Here is a 14,308-nt window from a genome sequence, read left to right on the forward strand (position 1 = left end):
TGCTTCTGGGGAGCAGCAGGGTGGTTTCTGAAGGGTGGGTGTCCTGTGGGAAGGGTTTGAGCACTGGGAGAAGATGCTGAAGGATCCTTCCCTATTTAACTATTGCTGTTCTTGCTCACTCTGTGCCATCTTTAAGGTGGCAAAAGCTGTGAGAAGGTGGATTAGTGTCTCCAGCATATTCATAAGCCACTTTGAACCATGTGGCCCTTAATGGCCTGGGATTTCTAGACACCAGTACAGCAAAAAAAAAAAAAAAAAAAAAGCTTACATCAGAGTGGGAAAAATCCTCTGAAAATGTTGTTCCACACTACCCTCTAAGACAGATCTATAAGAAATGCTGGAGGGACTGGAGTCACTGGGTGGTGCTTTAATTCTTCCATATTTTCGGACACCAAACTCACAAACTCCATATTTTTAAACTGCTTTTTATTGAAATGTAGTACATTAGCAAACCCTAACTAGTCGGTATACACTATGAACATACTGGCATATACCACGTAACTACAATACAGTGTTATACTTACATCAAAACATGTCAACAAGTTCTGCTGCTGGCAAGCTACACCTCCACAGGGGCTGGAGAGCTCTGGCTGCCGGGAGGGCACTGTGTGTCCCTGTGTCCCTGCAGTGTCCCCAGACCCCTGGCAGCTGCTGGCGTGTTCAGGTTACCTGGTCACACCGGTGTGACCCACCTGGCAGCAAGCCAGTTCAAACAGACTCTTCATTTTACACGCACGCAAATTGGGGTTTTTGTTGTTGTTTGCTGCAGTCTCCTGTGCCCAAAGGCCGGGGGGTCCCCTCTCTGCTGAGATAAAATGATCCTGTTTTGGTGGAGTCAGTGCATAGTTAGCCATGGCCTCGAGCAGGTGATCCTGGACAGGCACAGGTCACCCAGAGAAGCTTTTAGGACTTAACATCTACTTGCAAACTGCCACAGGGCAAATGGGACAAGCAGAAGAGCAATGCTACCACTCCTTTTGCTCCAAAAGGTTATTCCCCTTTACAGGAGCAGTGCAACAGACCTTACCAGTGCTGGGAGCTAAGCCTAGACATACAGGGTGGGGAAAGTCTGCCTGCTGATGTGGTGGCACAGGGAAAGTCTCTCGTTCATGTAGCACCTTCCAGCACAAGCAGAAAGCAACAGGCTGGGGCGCTGCCGTGCTGGGACCTCATGAACCTGCACCAGGAGCTTTGCTTTGACAGCCCTAAACACTCTGTTAAACATTCCTGGCTTAACAGCAGCAAAGAACAAGTTTACTTTCATGCCCAGACTTTCCTGTGCTGGAGCATGGGAGGGTTGCTGAGCTGTTTTCTGTATGATCCTCCCTCCCAGTGCAGCCCAGTCTGGGTCACCAGCCCAGTAAGGCTGCAGGCAGCTACAGCTCTTACTGCCTGAGACACTGTGAGGGTGTTACAGACACAGGCACAGGGGATCCACAGCAAATCTGATGATCTATGCCTTAACATAGCCCTGCAGAGCTGCTCTGCTGGGAATTAATTGCTCTTGTCCCCCCCGAGGGGTTTGGGCAGCTGAAGATCAAGTCAGAGCCAAGCAAAGGCGAGCCCTGGAGTATGTGAGAAGCAGCAAAAAAAAAAAAAAAAAAAAGGCAAATGGCACATAAATGCACACAGCTGAGCTCAGGGAAAAGAATAAAAGCTCCTGGCTCCTGAGGGGCTTCTGGATACAAGTGAAGAAAGGAATAGCCCAGCAGGAGTGAGGGAGCCTTCACATACATGTCCATCTGATTTCTGGGCTGCAAACCCCCAGTCCCAGCTGTATGACACCAGCTAATGTTACACCTCAGCCTGGCATTGAAATCACTCTAAGCAGCTTCAACTTTCAATAAAACACTATGTAGTTCTTACTTTGTAGGAATATTAATACTTCATTATTAACTCCTTAGGAAAAGGACTATTTTTGGGCAACAATTTATACCACAGAGCCCCAAAGCCCAGAGACCCTGGACATTATTGCAGTAAGAAAGAAAAAATATTCAGATGTTATTGCACAACCTACACATCCATTTCTGAGCATCTTCACAAGGCTAATGGGCAGAAGAGCAAAAGGATGCTCCATTCAGTGATCCAGAGAATGAGCATCCCCCAACAACAGCCCAGATCCCACACACCCTGCTTTGGCTGAGCACAGCCCACCAGGAACCTCTGGGTTTCCACAGACTGTGAGTGGTTTGGAGTGATGCATCCCCTTGGAGGGGCTGGCTGGCATGGTGATGGCACAGTGAGGTGATGGCACAGTGATGAAGAAGATGCAGGAGAACAAGTGGACAGCAGTGCCTGCACAACAGGGACCTTCACCCAGCTCTCCAGAGGAGGAAACCAGTAGTAACTAATGGAGTGGAAGGTAGAGATTAGAATTAAAAGTGTCTGGGAGTGTTGCAGGCTTTGAAAAAGGCTAGGTTAATGAAAGACAGATAGCAAGGTGTCAATTAGTGGTGCTTTGCAAAGGCTCTGTGATCAGATTTCATTTCCCAAAAAAGCACTTTGCAAGCATCAGGTAAATCTGGCATGCCCTTGTGAATTTGGGGTTTTTGGCCAACATCTCAGGACATCACTGGCTGGGAGTTACAGGGCATCATGGCTCTGCATCAGGAGCAAAATCCCACCTGGAGTGCTGCTCTTGTCACTGCATCCCATGGGGAAGGGGTAGGGAGCACAGCTTTTTCTCTTAATTATTTCAAAGACAAGGGAAAAAAAGCAGATAATGAGCACCAGCATACTGAAGTGCTGTCTACCTCTCTCCTGATTTCCCTCCAGTCTGTTTAGTTGGAACATCTTTCCCTCTCTCACTCCCTCCCCTGCTCACCAGTTTCCAGCGAGTGTGCCAGAGCTGAGGCTGCCCTGCAGTGCAGCAAGTCTAGCAGGGAAAGGAAAAAGTGAAGATATCTTTAAATATAACAACACATATGCAAGCTGTCATGGCACATCACACACTCTTCTGCACCGCTCAGGCTGGAAAATTAGGTCAAGTATGGCTGGGTAACACAGGGTGAAAAAGGAGCAAAAGCTTTACTTGGGAATTTGAAGGTGTTTCCTGAGGTCCCTGCCCTGAGCTCTCCTGTTCTCTCCCCATCCTGCAGGGCTGGCAGCAGCCCCGTGGCTCTTGCCTTTGCCCCACTGTGCCTCGGCTTCTGAGCTGCTCTGCTATTTCCTGTGCTGTAAAAAACAAATTACTATTAGCTAAGCAAAATAACAAATGTTTTTAATAATTAAGTCAACTCACTTGCCAGTAATCAGGCTGCAGAGCTGCCTGAACTTCAGCTCAACCCTGGTGCCTTCATCCTTCTGCTCATGAACTGACTGTGGCACTACCTCAAACCTAAATTGGACTGAATAAGTCCTGGAGCCTCAGCGTGACCCATGTTTCCTGCAGAATTCCCTCTGCTTTCCAGGAGCTGGTGAAAAGCTCTTGGCTCTCCCAAGCCTTTGCACTATTTTACATGAATGTGTATAAAGAAAACAGATGTGTGAAAGTCTCATAACATAGTCCTAGACATGTTTATTAAACTGGTTTTGGTTTTTCTTTGGCTAATGCAGGATACCTGGCTATTCCTATAGCATCCTCAGGTGCCAGGGCAAGCATCCTAGAGCAAAGGGACAATGCAGATTCCAACACATGAGCTCACTGGAGGGAGCAATTGTGAGGGTCATTAGATAAATTTTAACATGCTTCAAATTTAATAATTAATGTTGTGTATTATAGGTAAAAAGCACATTTACAGTCTGGTTTCTTACTGGCAATTATCCTCTAAGAACACAAGCAAACCTTGATTTTACAAATGTCTTATGGGAACATGCAAAACTTTCATAGAAGAGGAAGCTGAGAAAGAGAAGGCAAAGTGTTGGGGTTTAAATACTTTAGGAAAACACTTGGAGATAAAAGCTTTTTTTTATATGTAGAAGTCATAAACTGAATGTTTTCCTGTTAAAAGAAGCACTTCTTTTTAACCTTGAAAATGATTTTCCAAGTTACTGGCACTTACAGTGCTTGGTAGGTTGCCGTATATTTTACTTCTGTGAAATGACTCAACCACACACAGCACCATTGCAGCAGGACAAGAACAACAATGATCATCAAGCTTTTTTTATATACTGATTAGTATTAAAAGGAAAACCTCAAACTTACCAGCACAGCCCAGAAAAAAAATCACCCATGTTGCTGTGGTGCCTCTTCCCTATCCTAAATATGACTAACTGGGGAAGGCCTGTTCCAGCACGTCCTGGCATGCACGTAGGGACTGATTGCTTGAACAAGCTTTTAATTTTTCCAGTGTTGCAAGATGTCCCAAATCCAGGATGTTAATTACAAATACCAGCTCCCCTATCCAAGATGCTACAGCACAAATCCATTTTTACATTGCTGTGCCAGACCCTGATCTCCACTGAGGCAAACATGCCCTCCCCCTGCTTAAAGCCAAGATATTCAGTTAGAAATAAGATTTAGCAAAATACAAATTACATTAGTTATTATTTTGTCTTTAGGGGATTTGTGCTTTCTAATTTTTAATTTCCATGCCTCTTCTAGCTTTTCTGTATATTCTGGCACACAGCTCGTGCAAATGGGCTCAGTTGTAGCTGAGAAATCATCAGGTTTGGTTTTGTGCTGAAACTGTGCCCCAGTGACATTCCCAATGGCCTCAGGGGAAATCCCTGTGTTGAGACGGGGCAGCCCCTGTGAGAAGGATTTGCCTGGGGTGTCAGCACCCCATGCAGTGCTACAAGAGCCTGTCCTACCCAAATCTCCACCTGAGCAGCTCTGTGCTGGCTGGAAGACACTAAGACATGTTGGCATTTAACCAGGTAACCCAGGTATCTGGGATTATCATAACCTGACTGCCCTCATGGATAAAAACAAGCCCCGTAACATCCTTGAGAGATGGTGATTTTCCTCTCGGGCGTTTGCGTTCCCAAGGCGCCGCTCCCACATGTCCCTGCTGCTCTCACAGATGTAACTACGAAAACAGGGGCTGCTCAACCAGCCTTTCTGCTGCCCCCGAGCCCTGTCCAGGTTCAGCTCAGCCAGGGGAGCTGTGCCTGGGCCCAGGTGCAGCTCAGCTGGGCTGGGATGGGGAGCTGTGCCTGGGCTCGCCGGCGGTGCCCAGAGCTGTCACTGCCTGCCCCGCACCAGAGGAGGGATGCTGACCACAACCTGCTGCTGCCCCAGCCCCTGTGGCACTTCCTGTGACTTTCACTTCTGCTTTGGAGGAGAAAGTGGGTGTCAAAATTGTGCTCTTAAAAAAGTCTGGGGCTTCAGCGCATTTCCAGAGCGAGCTGAATGGCAATAAAAGTGCATTTGGTAAATATCAATGTGGGTATTATGAGAAAAACCTCCCTACACTTCACGCCACCCACTCTTGAATTATCAGATTAAATAAGGCTGACGCACAGCAACAAAAGTCAAAGCATGCTCGGCAAAGAGGCTCATTTCCTCATTTTACAGAGCTGGGTTTTTCTTTTTCACTTGAACATCCATGTTAAATACACAGCTGAATCACACTTCAGAAAAGGATATATGTTAAGCAGATTGCTATACAATTAAAAACATTATAAAGGAGGGAAAATTCCCCTGCTTGCAAAAGCAGGTGAAATTAAAGCATGGCAGGATAAGTCTTACCTTTCTTTTTGGCTTAACTGATTTCTCAAGATTCCTATACAGAGGGTGAAACTGTGTTTCACATTACAAGGACACAAATGAGTTTCTACACCTACAGTAACTTAGACTGCAATGGAGAAAAATCCAAACATTCATTAACAGCTATGCATTGTCTGGTAGGAAACGGTGGAGCAGAAGCGCTCACTCCTCCATGTCGGCTCATTTGAGGAACGCTGTGGATGACTTAGCTCCAGAGGCTCCTCTCTCGCTCTCCATTTCTGCATTGTTCTCTCAGAAGCTTGCAAACAATATCCATTTCCCCACCGCTTTTGTCACATGCTGGTAAAAATTGATTTTTCCTGCAGCGTGTCAAAGCAGTAGCTGCTTTCCTTTCTTCTCCTGCTTTCTGCATTCCTGTTATTGATGTCAGTGGGAAAGGGCACTGCTCAGAGAACGTATTTGTTAAATAACTGTTGCAGATCTCAACAGGAGAGTGGGATAAGAGGCTTACCTCTTTTCTTCTCTGTGTAATGCCAACATGCTGGCTTTTAAAAAACCTCAGTGAAAAATTTGGTGGATTTTTTTACCCCCCCCCCCCAAAAAAAAAGTTAAGTGAGAAAGAAAGCTAATTTGATTCCTGCATATTTCAAAAAGTCTAATGGTTTTTAGGTAGATCAAGTGCTGGTTCTGTGAATGTCCTCTCTACAGAAAAAGACTCACTTGACTTCAGCACACAGAAGGACCAAAAGTATATTCTGTGTATACCATTTTTCTCCTGCTTCAATCAAATTGGAGAAAAAAATCCAAGCATCAAGTTCCTTGAAATCTTTCTGCAAATGCAGGTCCTCTCTGCAGCTTGAACATCAGACTGGCTTGCCACTGTCCGGGGTTAAGTGGGTTGTAGGAAACTCAATGCACGTATAAAGGTCCCTCCCAGAAGGGATTATTTCACAGTAAGGTTATGGATTGACCAAGATATACGAGTGCTTTTACCAGTCACTGGCCATCTCCTCTACAACCAGTTCCCTTTCTGACATTGCCCAACCATCTGGACAACTAAAAACTTGGAAACAGCAGATGCCTGTGTAAGAGACGCATTTGCAGTTCAGCACAAACTCTTAGGGCCACCGTAAAACCTCTCCTGCATCGCCGTGGCTGGGCCGACACAGCTCCCCATGCTGTTACTCAGCAATTTCCATCAGACAACCTTGCTTGTCACAGCTCTTTGTCACCTCAAAGATGCCACCCTCAGAATCCACCACAGCTGGTCTTCGTCTGTGCAAACGAGAAGGCGGGTTCGTGTTCTGGAAAAAGCAGCTCTTCTTCAGACAAAGGAGATCCATGGAAAGAGTACACAACAATAGGAATGAGAAATGAAAAAAACGGAAAAAGGGCCAGGAAGGAGCATGGATTCCTTTCAGGTTTTGTTCTCGTCGTACATGTCCAAGGCAGGCTCGATGGTTGAGAACTCGCTCTCGTAGACCAGGCTTCGAGGGGACAGAGAGTTACGATGGAAGAAGTGACTGCCTGCAAGAGGTAGAACAAAACCACGTTAGCAACACACATGGACAATAGAAGAACTGAGTGAAGCATCCTCATACCTGTGTGATGGATAAAAACACAGTACACATGGAAAAACCAGACACCCTTCAAAGCAAACAGTAACAAACATATGAAACATTTCACCTCTGTTCCTCTGCTCCCCAGCCAATTTAAAGCAACTGCTTTCCATATGCATGGACAGTCACACCTCAAATGGCTCTTTCAGGTAAGAGGTCAAGTCTGAGCAAGGCTGGGGCAGGGCAGAGTTTTGCACTTGGTGCTGGCTGTTGATTTATAGCCCTGTAAAACAGAGATGTGCTTCTTCAGAAGATCCTGAAATCTCTGGTCAGCACCAAAACACTGTGCCCTGCACCAGCACAAAACGCTTCAGCTTGGGGTCAAAAGGAAGGAGCAGGCAGAATGAGGGGTTCCCTAGGGATCATTCCACCAATGCTGTTGGAAGCCTGACCTCCTCCAGAGCTCGGCAAACTCCATCCACAAGTCACCTTCTAGAAACAGCCACCTATGGATATCCTTGCACATAACCAAGGAGACCCAACCCTCTTTTCACTGGCAGTAACCGAAACAAGCACCACACAGCTGTTGATAAGCTGGGGAATGGAAGTCCATTTTTTTTCCTTGGTGGCCTGGCATTCCTGTGGCTCTCTGCATCCACAGATGTGTTTTTGCAAGGAGCCCAGCCCTCCTGCTGTACAAACGATTCTCTCTGAAAGCATCTATCATCAGATCAGGCCCTTGGCCAAAACACTTCATTACCTGGTTTCTTGATCCCAGGGGGGATTAGCTGGGAGCAAGGCTCCTTAGATTACAACAGCTACATGAGCCAAACTGGAGGCAAATGAAAAGCTTCCAAGTACATCAAAAAGGCATTCAGCAAACTAAGGTGCCTTCAGTTTCAGGCATCAGTGAAGCAAGATGCTTAGGGGATTGTAGTTTTAGCCCTGGCAGATTTTAGCTGCTTAAATCCCCCTTTCTTTGCCAAATTTTGAGCCCAGCCTATCCCATTCTGAAATAAAGACCTTACAGAAGACATAAGCAAATAAGAATTCAGCTGCTACAGTCCAAAACGCCTTTTTTCTTTTCCCACTCACCCAAAAGACACAGATTTTGTGTGCCCTTTGCTTACAAGTGCCCAGCAGGAAAATGGAGTTGGGCAATGGATCTGCTGCTCTTTCATATGCAAAAGTCAGTGCACACACTCATTCCACTTTTTACAATGAGAATGGGAAGCTGTCATGAGCAAATTAATTTTTGATCTTGTAGTTAACTGAAACAAGAGTGAAAGTAGTGGTTACATTGCAGTGGATTGTTGACTCTGCCAGGAGCTTGTATCCAGGTACTTGGAACAAGTGGGATGTCTTGGAATATATTTGCAGAAGCAGTTGGCGGGGAATGATAAATCTGGATCTGAACTGTCCCCCAAATTTACAGGTTTCTAAAACTGAGCAATGTTTAAAATAAAAGCCAGTGAATAAATAAATAAATAAATAAAGGTTGAGTGTTTAAGGAAACATAAAGCTGGAACTGTGACTTCCAGATTATCATGGTCTGTCTCCAAAAGCTGGATTTGATGACCTTAGAGATCTTTTCCAACCTTAATGATTCTATGATTCAAGCAAAAAAAACCCCAAACCCTGAACCTGCAATGAAATTATACCAGATAAAACTAACTTCAAGACTGTGTTATGGGTCAGGATCATTTATTTTTTGATGAGTGAGTCTCATTTTGCAGTTGAAATAAGCTGTGAATATTGGATATTTCATCCCCCCTTCCTCCACCTGCTGCAATGTTACACACAACCAATGCTCAAACAAACCAAAGGGATTCTAAAAGCTTGGGGCTGCTTTTGTTTTTATTACACAGAAATCAAACATGGGATTAGGAAGCAGACAGCCCTGGCTGCCATTTCCTCTGTGTGCACCCAGACTTCCACTCTAGCAGGTTGAAGGGAGAGATTTAATCAACAGGCAGAGCAGGTCATCTGACAACAAGTATTTCATATTAATCTGGAAATAGACAGTGTATGTCAAACACCTCCAAAATTCTTTACTGTGACGTTTTTGTCCTTCTTGGCAAAGGAAATTTAAACCACCCACTTCCAGGAAGGCTGCATGTTTCCATAGACAGATAGACATCTCTTGGCTTCCATACCATTTTTGAGACACATCGTTCATTCTTTTCCTGTCTCCTCTCCCATCCACTGCAGCCAGCCCAGAGCTGAGACTCCAGCTGCTGCTCAGTGTTTTCCACCACTCAATCTTCAGGTGCTCCATTAACCAGGTCAGAAGCATTGCCCACAGCTTATGGCTGGAGCAGCAGGGCACAGTGACCCAGCCATACTCCCCTTAATGCAGAAAATTGCTACTGTTTGTTTAAAAATGTGGCATTGGTCCAGCTGATAAATTTACTGAATAAATGTATCTTAAGGACAAGTAAAAACATCCGCAGTTCCAAATTCAGCTTATGAATCTGTTCTTCCTATTTTGCACTTACCAAGAAAGATCAAGATTTATCCCTTAGGTACAGAAAACAAATGGGAAGGCTGCATGCAGTTTTAATACATGAAGATAAATCCTTCAGTGCTCTCTGCCACTATTCTTCATTATATGCTTTAAAAGAACTTTTCAGATAACTTGCATGGAGTGTGAAAATAAACATACTACCCTGGAATTTATCTTTATACCAACCATAGAATGCCACCAAAGCGACGACAAGACCAAGGCCCCTTCCACAGCTCCTCCAGCAAAGACTCCTTACTGTGGAAATCTGATCAGAGCACCCCCTACCTTAATCTGTTTTAGACACCCTCTCAGTTAAGGAACAGAGTGCAACTATTTGATAAAGCACCCTTTCCTCAAAGCCAGCTTAGCAGGAAGACTTTAAAGCAACTGCTTTCCATATGCATGAACAGTTGCACTCAAATGGCTCTTTCAGGTAAAAGAGGTAAAGTCTGAGCAAGGCTGGGGCAGGCCAGAGTTTTGCACTTGGTGCTGGCTGTTGATTTACAGCCTTGTAAAGCAGGGTTGTGCTTCCTCAGAAGACCCTGAAAGACACGGTGGGATGACTGGCACAACTGGAGTGCTGCAACAGATGGCTAAAAACTCTTCAGAAAGGACAAGCAAGGAAGGAGACTCCTTGGGGTAGCCCTGTGGTGCTCACAGAGCCATTTCCCATGATTTACCAGCAGTCCCAGCTACCTGGGGAGGTCCCAGCTGACTGGAGGTCAGCAGATGTGACACCCAGCTACAAGAAGGGCTGGAAGGGGGATCTGGGAAACTCCAGGCCTGTCAGCCTGACCTTGGTGTCAGGGAAGACCATGGAACAGATCATTTTAGTGCCATCACATGGCACATCCAGGACAAGCAGGGGGTCACACCCAGCCAGTGTGGGTTTAGGAAAAACAGGTCCTCTTGACCAACCTGGTCTTCTGTGACAAGGTGACCCACCCAGTGGATGAAGGAAAGGCTGTGGATGTGTCTACCTGTACTTTGGAAGAGTTTGACACCGTGTCCCAAAGCACTCTTGGAAACTGGCTGCCATGGCTTGGACAGGTGCACCATACATGGGTTAAGAACAGGCTGGATGGCTCAGCCCAGAGAACAAGGGGAATGGAGTTACATCCACAGGGCTCAGAACTGGGGCCAGCTCAGTTTAATGTTTTTATCAATGATCTGGATGAGGAGATTGAGCATGCCCTCAGTCAGTCTGTAGCCAACACCAAGCTGGGTTGATCTTCTGGAGGGCAGGAAGGCTCCACAGATGGATCTGGATATGCTGGATCAAGGTATTTAAAAGATACAGATGTGGCACTTGGGGACAGGGTTAAGTGGTGGGCTTGGCAGCGCTGGGTTAAGGATTTGACTTGATGTTCTTAAAGGGCTTTTCCAACTTAAGTGGTTCGATGATTCTATGAAAAACTTTGGGGATTTCCTTCTGTCTATCCAGAGCTAAAAAAAAAGTTTCTGGGATGATGTAGGGTCCATCTTTGAACATATTTATTTCATTAACAGATAAACATTGCCTGACCTCTAAGTAACCTATCAAAAGTTGTATCATTATTAACACTTTGTTGAGACAACTGTTAGAGGCTCAAAAAAAAAAAACAACTGGAAAAGATGAGGCTGAATTATTTAAATCTTCCATGGAGGGAAATGCACTAAAAAGTCCTGTCAACCCTTTTGTTCCAAATATCACTCAACTTCTCCTTCTGCTGCTGTTCTGAAGCAGAAACATGAACTGGAACTATTATGGTGCCTTTTGCATGTGGGTCACTGCACTGCTCATGTGGTCCCTGCCCAACAGCATTAAATAGCACTTATGGAATTTTGCTTCAGGAGACAAGCACAAACTTATCAGTTTTACTACTGCTGTTGAGAGATGAGTGAAGAAAACATGTACCACAGCTTGTTCCCTAAATCATGCTCTAACCACATTCCTCCACTTTTGGCAACAACACTTAGTTGACACATGCTATACGTTACAAGCACACAGCCCTCAAACACAGAATGTTTGAGGGTTTTTTTCTTCTCATGAGTAAGTCCAATGGGGTTTTCCAGTCTTTCAAAATGCACTTACTGCTCTATTGATTTTGTTTCCATATTTCTTTCAGAATTTCACAAGGACACACTGAAGAATTCTATTAAATGCACTGAAGCTATCACATTCTTCACTGCTTATTATAAAAGCTGCCTTCTCAGCTGAAGCCTGATGGACAAATAAGAATTAAGAAACTATTTTAATGTAGCATCTGGCTGTGTTCCTAAATTCTAAAAGTGCCTATACATAAAAATAAAATTAAATTAAATCCTCTAGTTCCCAGTACATAAAAAAATTAAATCTCACAGCAAAATTGGTTCTCTCTGTTCATTTAATTAAATTAGAAAGCATTCACTTTCTACATCTTGATCCGAGAACAACAAAAACAACTGAACGCAGAACAGTTTTTAACTTCTGTCAATTACTTTTTCCTTCCCTACTTGTTACCCTCATTTACCCATCTCATTAAGCCAAGCATTAGCATTTGGCTGCGACTCAGGCCTCTGTGTTTTAACTGACTGTTGTGAAATTACTCACACAGGGCTTGCATAACTGGCGTGAAACAGCCAGAGTGAGGACAGTGAGGGGAGATGTTTTCCCTCTGTCTCCTCGTCAGTACAGAAGCTGTGGCAAGAAAGGACATGCTTGCACAGAGCTTCTACATTAAAGAGCGTTATCAATCTCCCATGATCTGAATTTGAACCAAAACTAACCCCTGCCAATGATATGAAAGGAGGCTTCACACATGGCAGCGGGGGAAATGCTGCATTTTCACTTGTTATTTGGAAGGAAGAAGCAGTTTAGAGCAGCTTCACTTTTATCAAAAGGAGGGCAGGGTGAAAGTAAAAGACAGAAAAGGTTTATGATTTGTGTTTTGAGACCACAGCATTGCAAATCTCCAGCAATGTCTGGCCTCAAGGCAAAAATCATACTGCAGTGCTCCCAGGACGACCAGGAGTGTTACAGGAGGAGAAACTGAGAAAATGTTCTTATTTCAAATTAATTCTCAGCTGGAGTCAAGGTAAGTCCATTATAGCAGAATTGACAGCTTGACCCAGCTTTTTTCCTGAACAAGTTGATGTCAAATGATTGCTAACAACACTTTTTAGTCACTTCAGTGGCAGTTAAGTCACTTGACTGGCATCATAACAAGGGCACTGCATGAGATTTCCACTACTTAGCTTGTGTCCCAAATGAATGGAGAATAATAGAGATCTGCAAAGATAAAATCATTCAGAGGAAATAAAGCACCTTGTAAAATTTACAAAATGCTCTCAGACTTGAGTACTAACACAGAAAGCCCAAGAAAAATGAAATTCTCACAGAGTAAGATTTCATAATTAAAGTTTTTTTTTATTTCTTCACTTTTTCTTTAATACAAAGCTTTGGCATCAGCAAATTTTATGAAAAAATAGAATGTACTAAATAATTGCTTGTGCTGCATGATCGATAAATGATGCATAAAAATAGGTGTCTCTCTCCAAGGCAATCGGCCGGAAAGCGTTTCTTCAATAGCATTCTGCTCTGTAGGGCAGAAAAAAAGGAACAAAATATTTATGTTAAAGTTAATAGTGCCAATACTAAAAAAAAAAAAAAAAGAAAAAAATCCTGTAAAAGTAAGCTACTGAAAAATGACTAATTATACAAAGCCAGAGCATTAAGAGATGTCTGTATCTGTCACATGATTCCTACAGGACAATCAGAGGTCTGACCACTTCTAAGCTTTTGAGGACACTCCATCTGCTACTGAAAACTTTCTCTAAGTGGTGCTATCCAATATTTGGGCTTTTTGGGCTTAAATCCACACTTACACTGTAATTTCTGACTGTTCCCTAGGAAACAAGGCAAACTGTGCTGCTTCTGTTCCTTTCAAACACTGCCTAAAACTTTTTATACTGGTGCTGTAAGGGTATTTTGTGACCAAGAGAAAGCAGCTGGCCCCTTATTTTATCACTTAGACAATGTTTACTTTTATCACAGCTATTTAAAAATGCATGTGTCTGCATTTATACACACACACAAACATACATATTCACAGCTAAATATGTATATACTCACAACTCCAGAACTAATGCTCTAAATAACTATGTTTAAGCTGTGGGAAGGACACAGTAAAGAAAAGGTACAGGATGTGTTTTTAGGTGAGTTTTAAAGCAGAATTTCCGGTCTTTTACTTGCATCAGCATATTACATGGCCTCATTCTTGCTACTGTTGTTTTTCAATAAGAAAACCCCCTCAGATTCCTCTTGAAACACTACCATAAGTAAGGCAGGATATGCCAGCATTGCTTTTTACATGGAGAGCAGCATAAAAAGCAGGTACGCTGCTTAATAGAAAAAGCAATGAGAAGGAGCTGCCATATATCTGGCATGATATTCAGCACAGGAAATTCTTTGTCTGGCACTGGGAAGGTGCCAGTGAAACAATAAATCTTAGCATTAGTTTCATTTTAAAGAGTCTAAAATGAGTAATCGAACCCAGCAGCACTTGTGGAGGCTGTTCAGATCCCAAAGGATTCAGATGAAGAGCTGCTGATGTTAAAGGCCACAGCCAAGAACCTCAGTTACACAAATAAGTGATTTTTGAAGCTCTGGTT

The 14,308-nt window shown here is 43.9% G+C and overlaps 1 protein-coding gene across 5 annotated transcripts in view; it reads right to left on the bottom strand.

Annotated features, from left to right (window-relative positions):
* Positions 1 to 409: 409 nt before the first annotated feature.
* The window catches only part of RNF130 (ring finger protein 130), a 55,492-nt gene continuing 41,593 nt past the window's right edge, over positions 410 to 14,308 (bottom strand). For 3 of the 5 annotated variants that reach the window (XM_071443348.1, XM_071443344.1, XM_071443343.1), the window contains one exon: positions 410 to 7,138. In XM_071443348.1, the coding sequence (XP_071299449.1) occupies positions 7,029 to 7,138 (110 nt within the window). In that variant the 3' untranslated portion in view covers positions 410 to 7,028. Of the gene's footprint in view, positions 7,139 to 13,043; positions 13,236 to 14,308 lie in introns of those variants that run through there. The other 2 variants (XM_071443349.1, XM_071443345.1) reach the window with 1 other exon arrangement.

Source organism: Agelaius tricolor, unplaced genomic scaffold (genome assembly GCF_023055355.1).
Source record: "Agelaius tricolor isolate 1412-34295 unplaced genomic scaffold, bAgeTri1.0.p SCAF_18, whole genome shotgun sequence".
In the NCBI taxonomy this organism is placed as follows: Eukaryota; Metazoa; Chordata; class Aves; order Passeriformes; family Icteridae; genus Agelaius; species Agelaius tricolor.